The 16,044-nt window shown below is 34.5% G+C and overlaps 3 protein-coding genes across 5 annotated transcripts; 1 reads left to right on the top strand and 2 right to left on the bottom strand.

The window, feature by feature from the left end:
* Positions 1,287-6,502, top strand: LOC109331236 (probable serine/threonine-protein kinase At5g41260). Its single transcript, XM_019565614.1, has 9 exons — positions 1,287-1,576; positions 1,815-1,950; positions 2,348-2,481; positions 3,285-3,390; positions 4,216-4,301; positions 4,556-4,744; positions 5,007-5,162; positions 5,494-5,607; positions 5,965-6,502. The coding sequence occupies exons 1-9, from the start codon at positions 1,400-1,402 to the stop codon at positions 6,205-6,207; spliced, it is 1,341 nt and encodes a 446-aa protein (XP_019421159.1). The 5' UTR covers positions 1,287-1,399; the 3' UTR covers positions 6,208-6,502.
* Positions 6,943-9,113, bottom strand: LOC109331237 (tubulin beta-3 chain-like). Of its 2 annotated transcripts, XR_002105761.1 has the most exons (4): positions 8,608-9,113; positions 8,035-8,304; positions 7,078-7,819; positions 6,964-7,045 (listed from the first exon to the last, which is right to left on the bottom strand). XR_002105761.1 is itself a non-coding variant. In XM_019565615.1 (3 exons), exons 1-3 carry the CDS (start codon positions 8,999-9,001, stop codon positions 7,149-7,151), a joined length of 1,335 nt encoding a protein of 444 aa, XP_019421160.1. In that variant the 5' UTR covers positions 9,002-9,113; the 3' UTR covers positions 6,943-7,148. The 2 variants fall into 2 exon arrangements, 1 of the variants encoding a protein (XP_019421160.1); XM_019565615.1 differs by having other exon boundaries at positions 6,943-7,819.
* LOC109331368 (glutamate--cysteine ligase, chloroplastic-like) lies at positions 11,355-15,619 on the bottom strand. 2 transcript variants are annotated; one of them, XM_019565805.1, is made up of 15 exons: positions 15,358-15,619; positions 14,966-15,116; positions 14,720-14,827; positions 14,471-14,563; positions 14,013-14,096; positions 13,819-13,887; positions 13,664-13,734; positions 13,513-13,581; positions 13,188-13,281; positions 12,969-13,058; positions 12,791-12,871; positions 12,219-12,311; positions 12,015-12,095; positions 11,855-11,924; positions 11,355-11,629 (listed from the first exon to the last, which is right to left on the bottom strand). In XM_019565805.1, exons 1-15 carry the CDS (start codon positions 15,582-15,584, stop codon positions 11,541-11,543), a joined length of 1,470 nt encoding a protein of 489 aa, XP_019421350.1. In that variant the 5' UTR covers positions 15,585-15,619; the 3' UTR covers positions 11,355-11,540. The 2 variants fall into 2 exon arrangements, with proteins under 2 accessions (XP_019421350.1, XP_019421351.1); XM_019565806.1 differs by having other exon boundaries at positions 14,966-15,111; positions 15,358-15,507.

The following is a 16,044-nucleotide window of genomic DNA, read 5'->3' as shown; positions in this document are numbered from 1 at the left end:
AAGAGAAAAGAAACAGAATTGCATGCCTTAAAATATCTTCTTTTACATGCAAGGTTAAACAACAATTCAATAAATAATTATAGATCAATACTAAATTTCAAACACACTTTCAAAATAATAAAAGTTTAGTAGGTTGTTTAAAATAAAATAGATTAAATATTCATTTTAGTCCCTCATCTTTTTCGATCTTATTAGTTTAATCTTCCAAAATAGAAAAAACATAAAATAGTTTCAATTTTTTTAAATGTAAGTTAAATTAGTTCTTTTTGGGTCAAATTAGTCCAACAAAGTGTTGTAAAACATACTAAAAATAACTAATTTAACCCATATTTAAAAAATTTGGTGACCATTTTAGGAATTTTCTTCTTTAAAAAAATTAAAATAGTAAAATAAAAAAACACAATAGACTAAAATGAATATTTAGTTAACAAAATATAACAATAGCAGCATAGAAAGTTGAAATCTTCAAGTCTTCCCATTGAAATTGACAAAACTTTCATTTTCCTTGTCCACCGATTTTATTGAATTTAAGGATTTTAAATATAAATTTTATAGATACGGTTGTTAAAATGGAACCAAAATCAAAATTATAGTAAAACCAGAACAAAGAAACGAACAAGTTCCTTTCACTTTCTTATGACTTTGACTGAATCGCTTAGCATGTTCAAACATGAAATTTAAGGATTTTAATTATAAATTTATAGATACCATTGTCTGAACGGAACCAAAATCACAATTATATAGTAAAATTCGAAGAAAATAATTTCACATATGATTTAGACTGAATGGCATGGCGTGTTTAAATCAATTCTTGCTTTGGCTTTTAGGGTTTAACGATGTTCGTTTTGGAACTAATTTGATTGTTGGATTCATTCATTACAAGGTTTTGTATCAATGTTGATGCTATGGTTTTAATTGAACAAAAATAAAGGAACTTTATGATGAATTTGAAGTGTCTAACTTGTATTTTTCGATGAATTATTATAGGATTGAAATGGGTCACAAGTTCTCTAAGTTCTTAGCATGCTGCTGGGGTGCAGGACAAAATGATCCAGCTACCAAGGACCACATTGGTTGTACCGGTAGGTGATACATGTGTGGTGGGGTACCCACGCCAGTCCCGAAAATATCCGCTATCCATATGGGTACCTGCAGATAGGTGCGGGTACCGTTAGGTGATTTATCTCTATAGGCTACATATTGGACAACTTTTGTTTTCGCATGCATGCATAGAGATAAATGTATACGGTCTCGGATATGATGTTTAAAGTTTGATTTTCAGATAACATAACTCTTTATTTGTGGTACTTTCTGCTAAGTGATTGAAATTGCTGATTTTGTATTTTCCTCTTCAGAAATTGAAGATAAAAGTGGGACCAACGACTTGAAGCGATTTCGTATGTACAAGTTTGATGAACTTTGGAAGGCTACCTCTGGTTTTGCAGAAGAAAAGATAGTTTCTGTGCATGGAGAAAAAGCTCCAAATGTAATCTATAAGGGGACACTTGCTAATGAAGTGGAAATTGCTGTCAAACGGTTCAATAAATCTGCATGGCCAGATTCCATGCAATTTTTTGTAAGCATTTGTTATTCATGTGCTAACACTTTGTACAATAGATATAAGTGTTCATGTCTCTATTGTCCTTAATCAAAAAATTGAATTAGTAGAGAAAAATACATAAATATCAACCTAAAATTTTCTTTTTCCATGTGACATTTGCATATACTGCCAATTTAAGTGATTTTAACCATTTTGAGAAAAATGGCTTTTGATTATTAGCTTAACTCATTAAGTCTCTTCCCCTCTTTACCAGGAAGAAGCCAGGGTTGTTGGTCAGCTAAGGAACCAACGATTGGCGAACCTGCTCGGATGTTGTTGCGAAGCTGATAATAGGCTACTTGTTGCAGAATATATGCCCAATGATACTTTGGCAAACCACTTGTTCCATTGTAAGTACAAAACTGTCCAATAGTTCAGATTCCATGTGCTAACTTTTACATTTTGCTAGGTTTTATTTCAAACGTGAGACTAACACTCTAGGAGTTTGACACAACGATAAGGTTGTTCGTTGTTGCTTAGTAACTATGACATTACTAGTTTAAATCCTATGAACAATGTGATTAAGGCTGTGTATGTTTACCCTCAACAGATCCCAATAAGTGGGAGGGAGCCTCGTGATGCCGCCTTTATTTTTACTGTTAACACTCTCAATTGCTTACTTATACTAATCACTATTTACTCTCAACTGTAATTCTCAACTTTCCCTCAATGATCAATATGGCTTATCATTCTATTGAGTAGAGTTACGCGGCTTTTCTTTTAACATAGGGTTACATGATTATTTAGGGGAATATCAGCCCATGAACTGGACAATGCGAATGAGAGTTGCGTTGCGCGTTGCCCAAGCTCTAGAATACTGTACCAGCAAAGGATGTGCAGTGTATCATGATCTAAATGCTTACAGAGTTCTTTTCGATAACGTAAGCTCATTTCCTTTATCTATGTTGTGATTAACATTGATTGAGGGGACTAAAAGATATAAACTTGAAGCAATCATTGTCAAAAGCAGAACTACAAAAAAATTGTGAAATCAACAAATATGATGTGATTGAGAAACAATTTGGGGAGGGGTCTTTCATTGCTGGAACTATAGCAATAAAATTTGGAGTAGAGTTTCATAGGTTTTGGGCTAGAATCAATAAAAAATGAATTGGTGTTTGAGGGAGAGTTTATGAAGGTGTCTGCAGGAGAAAATGAGTTAGGGTAGAGAGACACATTGAAGAAAATGGTTCAGACTAAAGTGAATAAGAACCATAACAAAGGATTTTCACCAAGTATATTTTTACACCTAAAACATTACTTATCCAAGGATAAGGCATTATAGCATAAAAATAGAGTTGAAAATCTAATAGTATTTGGATTTGGACTCACTCCAAAATTTTCACAGCATAAGATGAATGCATAGACAAATAAGATTTAAGTTGCATAAAGATCCAAGACTAAATGCATTTATTGGCCAGTCATTGCATGACTTTCCCATATGCCTGTTAAATTGAAAATAAGGAAAATTGAAATGAAGCATATTTCACAAATAACATATCATTGGACCTAGGAATCACCTTTATTGCAGTATATCCAATAGAAAGATAGCCATGAGACCTACATGAAATTGTATTCCATTGTTTTTAGAACAGGTAAGACTGGGATAGATGTAAACTTTCATGTTTTAATCCCCGAAATCCCGAATAATAAGTTTTGACCGTCCTTTTTTGCTCTTATTCAGGAAGCCAATCCTAGGCTCTCATGCTTTGGTCTGATGAAAAACAGTCAAGTTGGGAAAAGTTACAGCACAAACCTGGCATTTACTCCACCTGAGTATGTGAAGACAGGTAGCTCCTTCAACAAGAAATATGTTTCCTTTCAAATTAGGATTGTATATTATTTGACCTTCTATGTCTGTGTTTGGTGGTTGAACTTCAGTACCATAAATATACTAATTTACTGTTCTTCTCTCCTCGGTCTTCACTGTTATTTCTAGTCCTCTTCTCTCTTTTGTACTTTTTGCTAACATAAAGGGTACTGAGCTGTGAGACTGAGAAAATGGGACTGTAGCATAATTGGTAGAAGTTTCTATGTTGATTATGGTCTTGCTTTGTCACAAATCTGTTCAACTAGCATACTACTCATTCTTGCTTAAGGCATAACTGCACACGGTTTCCTGTGCAGAATTCCGGAGATGCAAAGTGAGCCTCGGTTGTGGTTGCTTTTAAATTTATTTTGTTCTACTTTTTCTTTTATGCTTTTATTAATGAAAATAAAATATTACAAGTCTTTATATGGTATAGTGTGCATGAAAGTCTCTTGCTTGGAGCTAAACTTGATGTCAGGTATAAGTCATCTGGGCATATTGTGATATGATATGGTTTTCATCCCTTGTAGCAAAAATGTCTCTGCATAAAAGCTCTTCAATATTTTACTTCTGGAATCTTCATTATCATTTATGATGAATGTTTTCTCGCTTTTTGTTTGATAAGACTTAAGAGGAATTAACTGGATGTGATTTTTGACTGCGATACTATTTTAGTCTTAGATCACGATAATTACGCTCTCCCAGAAATGTTGGTTCTTAGATTACAATAATAATTCCATTGTTCCTAGATTAATGTTTTAGTCTTATAACGATATTTGTCTTACTTCTTTTTACTGTTATACAGGTAGAGTTTCTCCAGAATGTGTAACTTATAGCTTTGGGACGCTTTTGCTTGACCTTCTCAGTGGAAAACATATTCCTCCACGCTACGTAAGTCATTTCCTTGTTAAAAATGGTTATGAAAACCAAGCATAGTGTCGCAGTTAAATGAAATTGTACTCTCATGCTCCAACAACATCAAGTTCTCCACATATCAACAGTGCATGCTTGTAATTCTTTATTGTAATGTGAAAATGCATACCTCTTGTTAATATTAAATAGCCGCTTTTTTGTTTATTTGCTTGAGAGCATTCAGTACTGGTTTTGGTTTAGTTGTAAATCTAACATTTACTTGCATATTTCAGGCACTTGACCAGTTTAGCGACAAGAATGGTCTGATTCTAACAGATTCTTGTTTAGAAGGCCAACTTTCAAATGACGAGCGAATCGACTTACTGTGTCTGGCTGCACATTGTTTACAATCTGAACCACAAGAGCGCCCTAATCCCAAGTCATTGGTCTCAGCTTTAATACCTCTACAGAAGGATTCCGAGGTTAGTTATTCCACAAATGTTTTCATCAACATAAGGATTGCTGAACTTCATACTTTGAATGAGAGTAACAAGTTGAGGAATGCTGGAAGATTGGTCTTTCTAGGACTGAACTGAATGTGCAGAATTTTTATTTACGTATCTTTCTCTATTCTACTGTCATCATCAACGGTTTATATTCTGAAGCCAGTGGTTTTGATCTTTTCCGAGAATTGAAATCAGATTTTAGTAAGCTGGAATGAAATTTGATTGCATTTTTTTTCAGGTTCCCTCTCATGTGCTAATGCCTATACCATTTGATGCTGATGCTTTACCCCTTTCTCCGCTCGGTGAAGCTTGTGTAAAAATGGATTTGACTGCTATACATGAAGTGATGATGAAGATTGGGTATAAAGATGATGAAGAGGGTACTGCAACTGAGGTTTGTTTATGATACATGAATTGTAGAAGCTGTTATAAACTATTTAAAGCTTTTGGTTCATTCTCATTCTTTCCTTTTACATCGATTGTTTTTCAATCTTTTTAGCATGTCTGGAATGGGGAGTCAATGCAAGGTTATGTTTGAGCCTGAAATAATTCATCATTGCTTCTGTTTTTTCATTTTTTATAGTTAATTGTCCCTTATCTGTTGAAGTTTGAATACCGATATTCTGTCAAAAAAATGTGATTTCTTTCATCACTGACTTGTTTTGTAGTTAGATTAAGTTCTGCATTTTTTTCTCCTGATTATTATTAATTTTCATGCCCGATAGCTAGGATTCCAAATATGGGTCGACCAATTGCAAAAGGCGTTGAACTCGAAGAAGAAGGGTGATGCTGCTTTTAGGCATAAGGACTTCAAGACAGCAATTAATAGCTACACAGAGGTTAGGAAGTATATGTCTCTTTAAGTTTGTTATATTGAATACTGTTATCAGTATATAGCAACTTTCCGACCTCTTCTTGCGTGGTGGATGTAATAACAAGAGTTCGAAGATGCTAATTAATTTCATAATAGAAAAATGTTACAAAATTCCTTGCTCAACATGGAAAGGAGTTTTGAAATATTGTACTGCTAGATTTATAAAAGGTGATTGAAGACTATATTTTATAGCCTTACAGTTATAGCCAAGTTGAAAAGAAAATAAGATATCGCGAATGATGCCATGGATTGTGTTATATTCAAATACAAACTATAGTGGATCATTTAGGACATGTAACTGATGATTTTGTGTGCATTGCAGTTCATTGAAATTGGATCTATGGTTTCTCCAACAGTTTATGCCCGCAGTAGTCTATGTTATCTCATGAACGATGTGCCGGAAGAAGCACTTAATGCTGCACTGCAGGCACAAGAAATATATCTTCACTGGTCACTTGCATCTTATTTACAAGCTGTGGCTCTTTTTGCACTGGGAAGGGAGGAGGAGGCCAAAGCAGCACTCAAAAAGGGTTCTACCTTGGAATGGAAGAAAAACAGAAAGTAGTTGAGAGTGGTTAATACTTGTGGATGACTGGTTCATAGTTTGATGTAAATGACATATTTGTGTTTTTTTTGTAAAACCAAGGGTATCCCCTCACCCTTTGGGTAAGGAACTAATCCCTTTAGGGTGCGTGACTATCCCTCCCAACAAGTGTTGCTCCCAGGATTTGTGTGTTTATGTCTTCGATTTGTCGGGTGAATATCAAATGATGGTGTTTTGCTTGTAATTTTATTTTCAGAGCAAATTGGATTATAGCTGTCATAGGCCATATTTGCATGTTGTAATGATTTGGTATCTAATAAATTATTGAATAACCATTTGGTTTCACATCCATGATTAAATGTGGCACCAATGATTCAATGTAACCAAGGATTTTTTAATCCTCTCAATTGCTTGCTTTTCCTCCTTTCTCTCCTCCACTTGACCAAATAATAATTCAGTCTATATTACTCCCTCCGATTTTATATCCAACAACAACCAAATCTTTATCCCTCCGACTTTGTATAAATGCAAATAATGTTACTACAATCACTAAGTTACCACTAGTTGATATTTATTGCATAAGAGAATTTACTTGAAAATCAAATGGACTACACATTAAAAAGAGAAAGTGTAAAAACTTAACAAGGGTAGTTTTGACACAATATCACATGTTCTTTATATTTGCTCATAATGGAGGGAGTATGTGGTAAATCTGGCTATGGAGTTTGTGGTTGCACAGAAACAGACCTGTGATTATACCATAATAAATATGTACTAAAAGCCACAAATTTGAAGTTTAGTTGATATTCCAAAGAGCAAGCATTTATAATTCCAACCAGAAGACATTAACTTAACAAAACTCATAACAAATAGCCCAAAAGAAAGATAAACATGAAAAAATAAGAACATAATTGAATAGACAAGACAACCTTTGCACACATTCTTCCTCTTCTCATATATGCTCATGCAGATTCTTCTTCCTCTTCATCAAAATCTTCTTCTTCCACTGCTGCTGCATCTTGATACTGTTGATACTCAGCTACCAAGTCATTCATGTTACTCTCAGCCTCAGTGAATTCCATCTCATCCATTCCTTCTCCAGTGTACCAATGTAAGAAAGCCTTTCTCTTAAACATGACCGTGAATTGCTCCGAAACACGCCTAAACATCTCTTGGATCGACGTAGAATTCCCCATGAATGTGGATGACATGGATAAACCAGTTGGTGGTATATCACAAACACTTGATTTCACATTGTTTGGTATCCATTCAACAAAGTAGGATGAGTTCTTGTTCTGCACGTTTATCATTTGTTCATCGACTTCCTTGGTGCTCATTTTGCCACGGAACATGGCTGAGGCTGTTAGGTACCTTCCATGTCTTGGATCTGCAGCACACATCATGTTTTTCGAATCCCACATTTGTTGTGTAAGTTCAGGAATGGTGAGAGCTCTGTACTTTTGGGAGCCACGGGATGTTAAAGGAGCGAAACCAACCATGAAAAAGTGTAGACGTGGGAAAGGGATGAGATTCACAGCTAGTTTGCGGAGATCGGAGTTGAGTTGGCCGGGAAAGCGAAGACAGCATGTTACTCCACTCATTGTTGTTGAGATCAAATGGTTGAGATCACCAACTGTGCAACACACACATATCAGTCACTCTCATGTATATTATGTTAGACAATACAACCAGGTAAAGCACATTACATACAGGACATGATTTTCAATTACAGTTGTGATCACGATTGCGTTTACGTTCCTTTAACCGCAATTGCCTCAGTGATGCAATTGCAAGACTACTTATAATCTTATTCATGAGAAGTGAAAGGCGAGGAACGATGACACTTACAACTCGGATTTGTGAGCTTGAGAGTTCGGAAACAGATATCGTAGAGTGCCTCATTGTCAAGTACCATGCACTCATCAGCATTCTCAACTAGTTGATGAACAGAGAGGGTTGCATTATAGGGTTCAACCACAGTGTCAGAGACCTTAGGGGATGGAAACACTGAGAAAGTCAACATCATCCTATCAGGATACTCCTCTCTGATCTTCGAGATCAACAACGTTCCCATTCCAGACCCAGTTCCACCTCCCAGTGAGTGACAGACTTGGAAGCCTGAAACTCAACCATGTAACAACAATTAAGATATGATCATTATCATTCCTATATAAAGCCATAAACAAGTTCAAAGCTTAAAACTTGCTGAAGAATTTGGACCAGATGTAGGGGCATTTGAAAGAGTTTACGACGAACTTACTCGGGCTTATAAAAACAACTTATGAAGTACAACTTCAAGCTCTTAACCATTTGATCGAGTTGTTTACTCAAACGCGCCCGTGTCGATATACATAAGAATTCTCAATGCATAGAAATTTAATGAGCAGATGAACTAATGAATGGAACAAAGTACTAACTTACCTTGCAAGCAATCACAGTTCTCAGCTTCTTTGCGAACGACATCGAGAACAGAATCAATAAGCTCTGCTCCCTCAGTGTAATGCCCTTTAGCCCAATTGTTTCCAGCACCATTTTGTCCAAACACAAAGTTATCAGGTCTAAATATTTTTCCATAAGGACCAGAACGTAAACTGTCCATGGTCCCTGGTTCAAGGTCCATGAGCACTGCTCTAGGAACATAGCGTCCACCACTTGCTTCATTATAGTAAACATTAACTCTCTCTAGTTGAAGGTGTGAGTTTCCAACATAATTTCCACTTTGATCTATCCCATGTTCATCACACACAACCTCCCAGAACTTTCCTCCAATTTGGTTGCCACATTGTCCTGCTTGAATGTGAAGGATTTCTCTCATTCTTTTTCTTCAAAGAGTGTGTGTCCTTGATGTTATGTAACAAAAATAATGAATGGAGGGCCTTTTGTAGATGCAATATAAGAGGGATAAGATGACAAGTTTGGTACTAGTATTATTGGGGTGCACATTTCCTTTTACCACAATATGTGTCGCTCTACGTACCATGAACTGTGATTGGTTGAAAAATTGTATTGAAGTTAAAAGTTTAATTATTAAGTCTTTTTTTTGACGAATCACAGTTCATAGCACATGGAGTGACATAAATTGTAAGACGGAAGATTTGCTCCCTGATTATTGGTACTTCTCTTTCTGTCAAATGGAAAATAAATAAATTCAATTAAGAAGCTCATGTGGGTTTGTTGGGAGGAGGCCATGTCAAACTCCAACTACACTCATGAGCTGGATAAGAAAGCATCACTATCCTTAATAATGTAGTCTTTTGCTAGCTATACATAGCTATCTTATTTGGAAAATATCAACTTGCACCTCTAGTTTAAAGTATTGTCTTTAACTAGTGTGAGAATGGTAGACATCATTTGTTCTCAACTGTATTTCGTTCTTTGTCCTAGACCAATTATATATTGTCACCCAAAATAGAGAATAAGACACGATTTGGAACAAGTGATCTTTGTTTGTGTCAGAATGACATTTGAGTAAGAAAATTTATGGGAAAGTGATTATATTGTTGAGATTGAGTTTCCTTTTTATCATGCAAAGTTAACTTACATTGAATTCCTAACTGTTATTCCTCTTATGACACTAAATATCATAATTATGTGTTTTTTATACTATCAAGGGTATCTCTAAGAAATTAATCTTTTTCAGGTTCTGACTACCCCTCCTAATAAGTGTCGCTCCTAGAAATGAACCATTACTCTTTTGGTCATCATATGGATCTAATGGGGCCTTACACCACTATGCCAATATCTTGACATAATTATGTTTTATAATCATTATAATTTACCTCAAAAAAAATTCTGAAAAGAGGTTTATGAGGGGGAAAATGGTGTGAAACAAATGATTGTTGATCTAAATGATCAATCCTTCCAACCACTTGATAAGTTGATATCCCATCTGTTCAATGGGTTTGCAAAATTGTCCATTTCCTAGTTTGGTCACCTTGCTTTTCCACAGTGATTTGACAATGAGTTTTCATCACCTCATTTACTAGACTAAGACCAACCATCCAAAACAAGAGTGAGACTCGTCTCCATCACCGGAGAGGCCAGTTAATTGAAAATACATAAAAAAAACTAAAAGACAATAATACTTTTATCTCCTTATTTTACATTGTTATTACATATTTGTCCTTAAAAATACGCTAAAAAACTTAACTGTCATCTACAATAATATAGAGAGGAGTCTGACTCTCAAAATATTACTATTTTATATGTTGGTAATAACATAATTCCAATATGCTACAAAAATAAAGAACTAAGGCATGTCAATTTTAGGTGGAATTCAATTAATAATTCTCAGTTACTCACTGGAGATGAAACTGTATACATTGTTAATGATTTAAGGGTCCTAGTGAATCAAAGGAGTATCTTGACAGAGGATATGAAATTCAATTATTAGGGACATCATTGTTTCCTTGGCAACCTGTCTTTTTCTCAATACAACTATTTTCATGTTCAATTACTCAGTGGTTGGGATATTGCTAAAGGAATCCAAAGTGGGTTTTCTTTTGAAGAATTAATATATTACAAAAATATCATGGTTCTAATGTAGCCCATAATATTGTTCATTCATAGTTAGTTATTCATGCAATAGTTGCATATTCATGCAATAGTTGCATATGATGGAAAATAAATAAGGAAGTGTGTATCATATAGTGATTTTAGTTGAGTTTTTTTCTTCATACACAATCCTTGGATTAGATTTTGCAAAATGACATTGGTTTAATAATAAGACAAAGTTACAATTCGTAATATCTTTCAAAACTAAAGGTCATTATTCGACTCACATAATAACCTTTTTGTAAGAGATAACTACGAATTATTTATCCAAAAGATTGAAGGTCCCAAGAACTAAAAAAAACTAACAACACATTGCATAATTCATAAGATCAGTTTCCACTATAAAAAAAGTAATGTAAAATTTTGAACATAATTAAATATTCACCAAGAGTGACTCAAGAGTTCTTAATATAAAGCTTAAACAAATTTGTGGACTCCTTTAAATAATTGAGTCTAGTTGATTAGACATTTGACAAGAGGAGCAGAAATAGTTAATGAATAATTTGTTTTATATTACCCACTAATAAGTTGTTTTTTATAGTCATGCTTTATTATCATAATAGAACCATAAAGTTAATCTTTCCTCAGAGATTCAAAACAAAATGTTTCTTGCCAATTACATGTGACTGAACAAAGCAATTTAGTCAAACCATAAGTTATGCATATTCTACATTCCTTTATTGATGATAATAAACAGAGACATATTAAAGCTATAAAGTCAACATTGTAAAAAGTTGCATGCAAGTCAACATTTTGCATGAAGCTCTTATTTCAAATCTGAATCCTCTTCTTCATGTATCTTAGTAGCAACACTCTCTAAATACATGATCTATGTTGTTTCCCCACTTTTTATTATACATCTTCAAAAGTTTATCAGCTGGTGTTGAACCTGCCCATGGTATAATGCATGTAATTATATGCCACATTAACAAATGAAAAATAAAACTCGCAAACATCTATTCTCCCAGAATAATATGTCATTGTTTATGATTGGTTGAAAAAATATATTTAAGTTAAAAATTTAATGATTAAATATTTTTTGATCAATCACAAGCAGTATTACTTGGAGTGATACGCTTTTTGGAACAGAAGATCGCACCCTAAACTTATATACCTGTTGTAACCACTTCCTTCAATGGGTCAAGAAAAATGGATTCATTTAAGCATCTCCTGTCTAAGCCATCCTGCAAAAAATACTATATTATAGACCCAGTTTCAGACTTGTAAGATAATAAAATCAACAAAACAATTAGCATGATCAACATTTAAGAAACCTTTGCCCACTTCAAAACATCCTCGGCAACATGTAGCAGCATTCTACCATGAAATGGTGTCCTTAAACCAGTGATAGGAACCTAGATTTGCAAGTTATAAATATTAGGTTGTAGTTTAGAGAATAAGGCTAGCACAATGTCTGCATTTAGCAAGAGTAGATTTTTCCAATGAACATAAATGTTTGGTTTGATATTTTCCATTACCTTATTCCTCATATTCTGCATGTCTTCAGGGGTCCAATCAGCAATCATATCTAGAACATTATGTAGTGATACCTCATCATATAGTAAACCTACCTGACATTGGAAATGTAACCACATTTAACTATGACAGCATATGAAGATTGATGAACTTCATTAGGACTTAGTATAATATGAAAATGTTATTATGAGATGATGAGGAAAAGGGCAAATATGTAAGACCACATCTCTCACCATATAGTTTTTTTTGTTTTCCACGGGAACATTCAATATGTGGGGCTAACTCTCCCAACGTGTATTTTTTCCATCCAAAAGACTCGAACTTGAGACATTGCTTAAAAGAAATCAAGCATGTACCACTTAAACCAACATTCGTTGGTTCTCAACTTATAGTTTCTTGATACATACATGGGCATGTAAACATTTCATAACCTCCCATTACATACCTTATCAAGCAAGCTTCATAACCTTTGATACTTAAATCCAATTATGTGATGTTCTTTATAGCTCAAAAGAAGAAAATATCTGTAAGATGAATGTTATTGTAATATGCAGTTCAAAGATAGATCAATTACCCAAAAAGCTGGCAAGGCACATAACATGTTTAAAGGCCCTCCATCAGCACCCCTCATTTCCATGTATCTCTTTAGCCTGACCTAAACAAATTTAACAGTGGCCAACTTAGCCGGCGCCGCAACCGACATTTAGAGATACTCAAAATCCTTAATGTTGTTAGTGATAGTAAGTCTCAACCTCAGGAAATATGGTTGTAAGATGATTCTCCCAGTCACTGAGAGTTGGCACTTGGCCTGGAATAGCAGGGAGTTTACCTGCCATGAAGTCCTGCATAACAATGCATCAACTAAGAACAAATTTGCTGCAGAAATCACCAACTTACATCTTCATAAGAATAGTTCTTAACATGTGGTTAAACAACATTGAAGGATTTGAGAGATAAGAACAGAAGATAACCCGGAATGACATGCCACCACAGTCGATATACTTGTTGTTTCGATAAACAAACATCATCGGCACATCGAGAGCATAATCAACATACTGCTCAAACCTACCAGAAGAAAAACAATATAAATCATGCTAAACAGGTAAATAAATTATTCATTCCATTCAATGTCCTATACCTTAAATGTGTTAACAGATCTCAAGCACTTGTAAGAAACATTTAAAATCTTCCATGACAGTATTATTCAATGAATAATTTCTTCTAATGGATCATAATGATTTGAAAGGGAAACACTCTAATAACATTAAGAAGTAAATTTTATAAAAGAAAGCATACCCAAATGTGTCATAAAAAACAAAGGGAATCATGCCGGTGCGACATTTGTCAAGTTGGTCCACCTTATGGCTGTTTAAGCACAAGAAAAAAGTTTAATGCAGACTAGAAAACAAATCATTGGGTGAAAGTTGAACAATAATTTTTCACACACCTTCTTATGCTGCGATAACCATTAGAAATTCCTTCTGTGAAGGGTGAATTTGCAAATAAGGCTGCAGCCAACTGTTTTAATTGTTACACAAGTTACACACTATAGCAATCAGGAAACTTTTATTAACATTAGGATGATGAACCATAATTTCTTACCGGCTGTAACGCAATACTAGCGCGCATTTTCTTTATCATATCTGCTTCAGAACTGAAGTCCAAATTCACCTGAAACCATGATTAACTTATGTTATTATACTATTACTAACCATAAAGAAGGGGATAAATTTTCTAAAGTACCTACATTACAAAAATTATTAGTAGGGTATTCCTAGTAATTGTGTTAATCTTACCTGAACAGAGCATGTCATTAACAAAGGTTCAATTCCAGGTAAGCCAAAATTATGGAAGTAATTTTGCATAATGTTATATCGTACCTGCAAGAAGGTATCTAGAAGTGAAATTTTGAGAAATCACAAAAGAATATAACTGTGAAAAAGTTGTGCAGTAGAAGAGCACAAACATAATGAATATAACAATTGAGAAACAAAATAGCAGCAAAGAAGTCCAGCAATCAGAAATATCATTAAATTTTTTTTGGGTACTATTCTTTTGAAGGAACTAATCCCTTTCGGGGTCGTAGTTGTTTCTTCCAACAAGTGTCGCTCCCAAGAGTCTAACTCTCGACCTTGGGATCCAGTGGGGCCTTATACCATTGGACCATTGGACCAACGTCTTGTTGTTAGAAAGATCATTAATTTAAAACAATGCTAAAGATGTACAACAACATATACAACATGGTAAATATTACCTTAGGTACTCTAGGTATGTCTTCCACTCTCCATTTAGGTTGGAAGCCTAAACCCAAAAATCCAATTCCCATTTCTTCTGCAACTGTTTTAGCCTATCAAACAATACATTGTGATTTATCACTTGAGGTGTGTATAAAATGTGATATTGTTTTTAATCACTTAGCCAGAACAGCCTTCAAAAAACACATGTGATATTGTTCTCAGTAACACATTGCATGTTTCAACAAATAACTTTTGCATTTACTAACCTGATAGAGGTGTGAATTAATCTCATCATAAGTTTGATGCAATGTTTTCAAAGGCATGCCACTAAGCTCTAACTGGCCACCAGGCTCTAATGATATGCTTTGCTTTCCCTAGAGCAATAATTCATCAATGTCATGCAAGTATGAACCAAAGATTGAAAGGTTCAAAATCATGTTAGCTCAATGCTACTAGTTGTAGCTTTTGGCTAGAAAGTGAAACCAAACATGCACTACATGTATTCAAGTTACCTTTTTGAGTCCTATGATGTTGTCACCTTCCATGATTTTATCCCAATCAAACCTCAAAGCAATGCCATTAAGCAAAGATGTTATTTGTTTGTAATTAATAGGATGCAAAGTTTCAAACTCAAAGCCAAACTTCTCATGCTCAGTACCTATTCTGCAAATACCATACACAAGTTAGGTAATTAAGGTAAATTATGTAAGTACACGGACAAAGATCACCTGTCCCAAACAGTATCGTACTCCATGTCCCAAGTCATCAGAGTACTACATTTTATTACTTTTTATTTTTCTTTTCACGTGTCAATATATAATTGGTTTGGGACAGACAATGAGACACCATTTGGGACAGGTGAGTACACATCATCTAGAATGATGTGAACATGTAACTAGGTAACCTCCACTTTTGTTTGGGCTTGCAACCAGATACAAAGTAATGAATGAGATCATCTTTTTTCAAAGGCTTTGTGGCAAAAACAGGAGCTTCTGTTGCTGGACCACTAGCAACAATAACTCTATGACCTCTTCTGCATCTTCCTTTGTGCAAATAGTGATCATAAGATATGGAAGACAAATTAAAAGTGCTATCTTCCTTTAGTGTTGACTCCACTTTCTCCAAAACCATACTTCTTGATATCCATTTCTGGTATATAAGTTCCATTGCACCCAAATGAAGGAGAATGAAATAGAGTAGAGAGGAATTATGGATAAGAGGTTTGAATGTAAAGTATATATATATATGGTTTTGGTTGTGATCCACGTGTCCTCGTAATGAATGGCACGTAAAACTGTTGGAAGAGCTTATGTTATTGAGAGTGGTTGACAAGTGTTGTTCGGTGAAACCTTTGATGTCGGCTATCGGTGATGATCATGAACAACAAGAACATACTTCAATCCAATCATCTATTTCCACTTTCACTTTTTTCATTAGATTCAAATCCAATAATAAGGGTCACAATGTGGGAAACAAATATTTGTATCATTCTATTTACTTAGTTTTGATATTCATTTTTGGATGTAACTGTAGCTTGCACTAATTTTAAATAGTATAGAAAACTCTTATTAATAGTTGTCAATAAACTATG

Source organism: Lupinus angustifolius, chromosome LG17 (assembly GCF_001865875.1).
Source record: "Lupinus angustifolius cultivar Tanjil chromosome LG17, LupAngTanjil_v1.0, whole genome shotgun sequence".
In the NCBI taxonomy this organism is placed as follows: Eukaryota; Viridiplantae; Streptophyta; class Magnoliopsida; order Fabales; family Fabaceae; genus Lupinus; species Lupinus angustifolius.
This window is presented reverse-complemented; position numbering and strand designations above follow the sequence as displayed.

Excerpts from the sequence above, each read along its gene's own strand:
- LOC109331368 (XM_019565805.1), bottom strand. The coding sequence starts at position 15,584 with ATGGTTTTGGAGAAAGTGGAGTCAACACTAAAGGAAGATAGCACTTTT. Across the intron at positions 13,282-13,512 it reads GTTTTTTATGACACATTTGG|GTTTGAGCAGTATGTTGATT; the intron begins GTATGCTTTCTT and ends TTCTTCTGGTAG. Across the intron at positions 12,872-12,968 it reads TTACAACCATATTTCCTGAG|GTCAGGCTAAAGAGATACAT; the intron begins GTTGAGACTTAC and ends AAATTTGTTTAG.
- LOC109331236 (XM_019565614.1), top strand. The coding sequence starts at position 1,400 with ATGTACAAGTTTGATGAACTTTGGAAGGCTACCTCTGGTTTTGCAGAA. Across the intron at positions 2,482-3,284 it reads ACAGAGTTCTTTTCGATAAC|GAAGCCAATCCTAGGCTCTC; the intron begins GTAAGCTCATTT and ends GCTCTTATTCAG. Across the intron at positions 5,608-5,964 it reads CAATTAATAGCTACACAGAG|TTCATTGAAATTGGATCTAT; the intron begins GTTAGGAAGTAT and ends TGTGCATTGCAG.
- LOC109331237 (XM_019565615.1), bottom strand. The coding sequence starts at position 9,001 with ATGAGAGAAATCCTTCACATTCAAGCAGGACAATGTGGCAACCAAATT. Across the intron at positions 8,305-8,607 it reads GAACTGTGATTGCTTGCAAG|GCTTCCAAGTCTGTCACTCA; the intron begins GTAAGTTAGTAC and ends GTTGAGTTTCAG. Across the intron at positions 7,820-8,034 it reads CAAGCTCACAAATCCGAGTT|TTGGTGATCTCAACCATTTG; the intron begins GTAAGTGTCATC and ends TGTGTTGCACAG.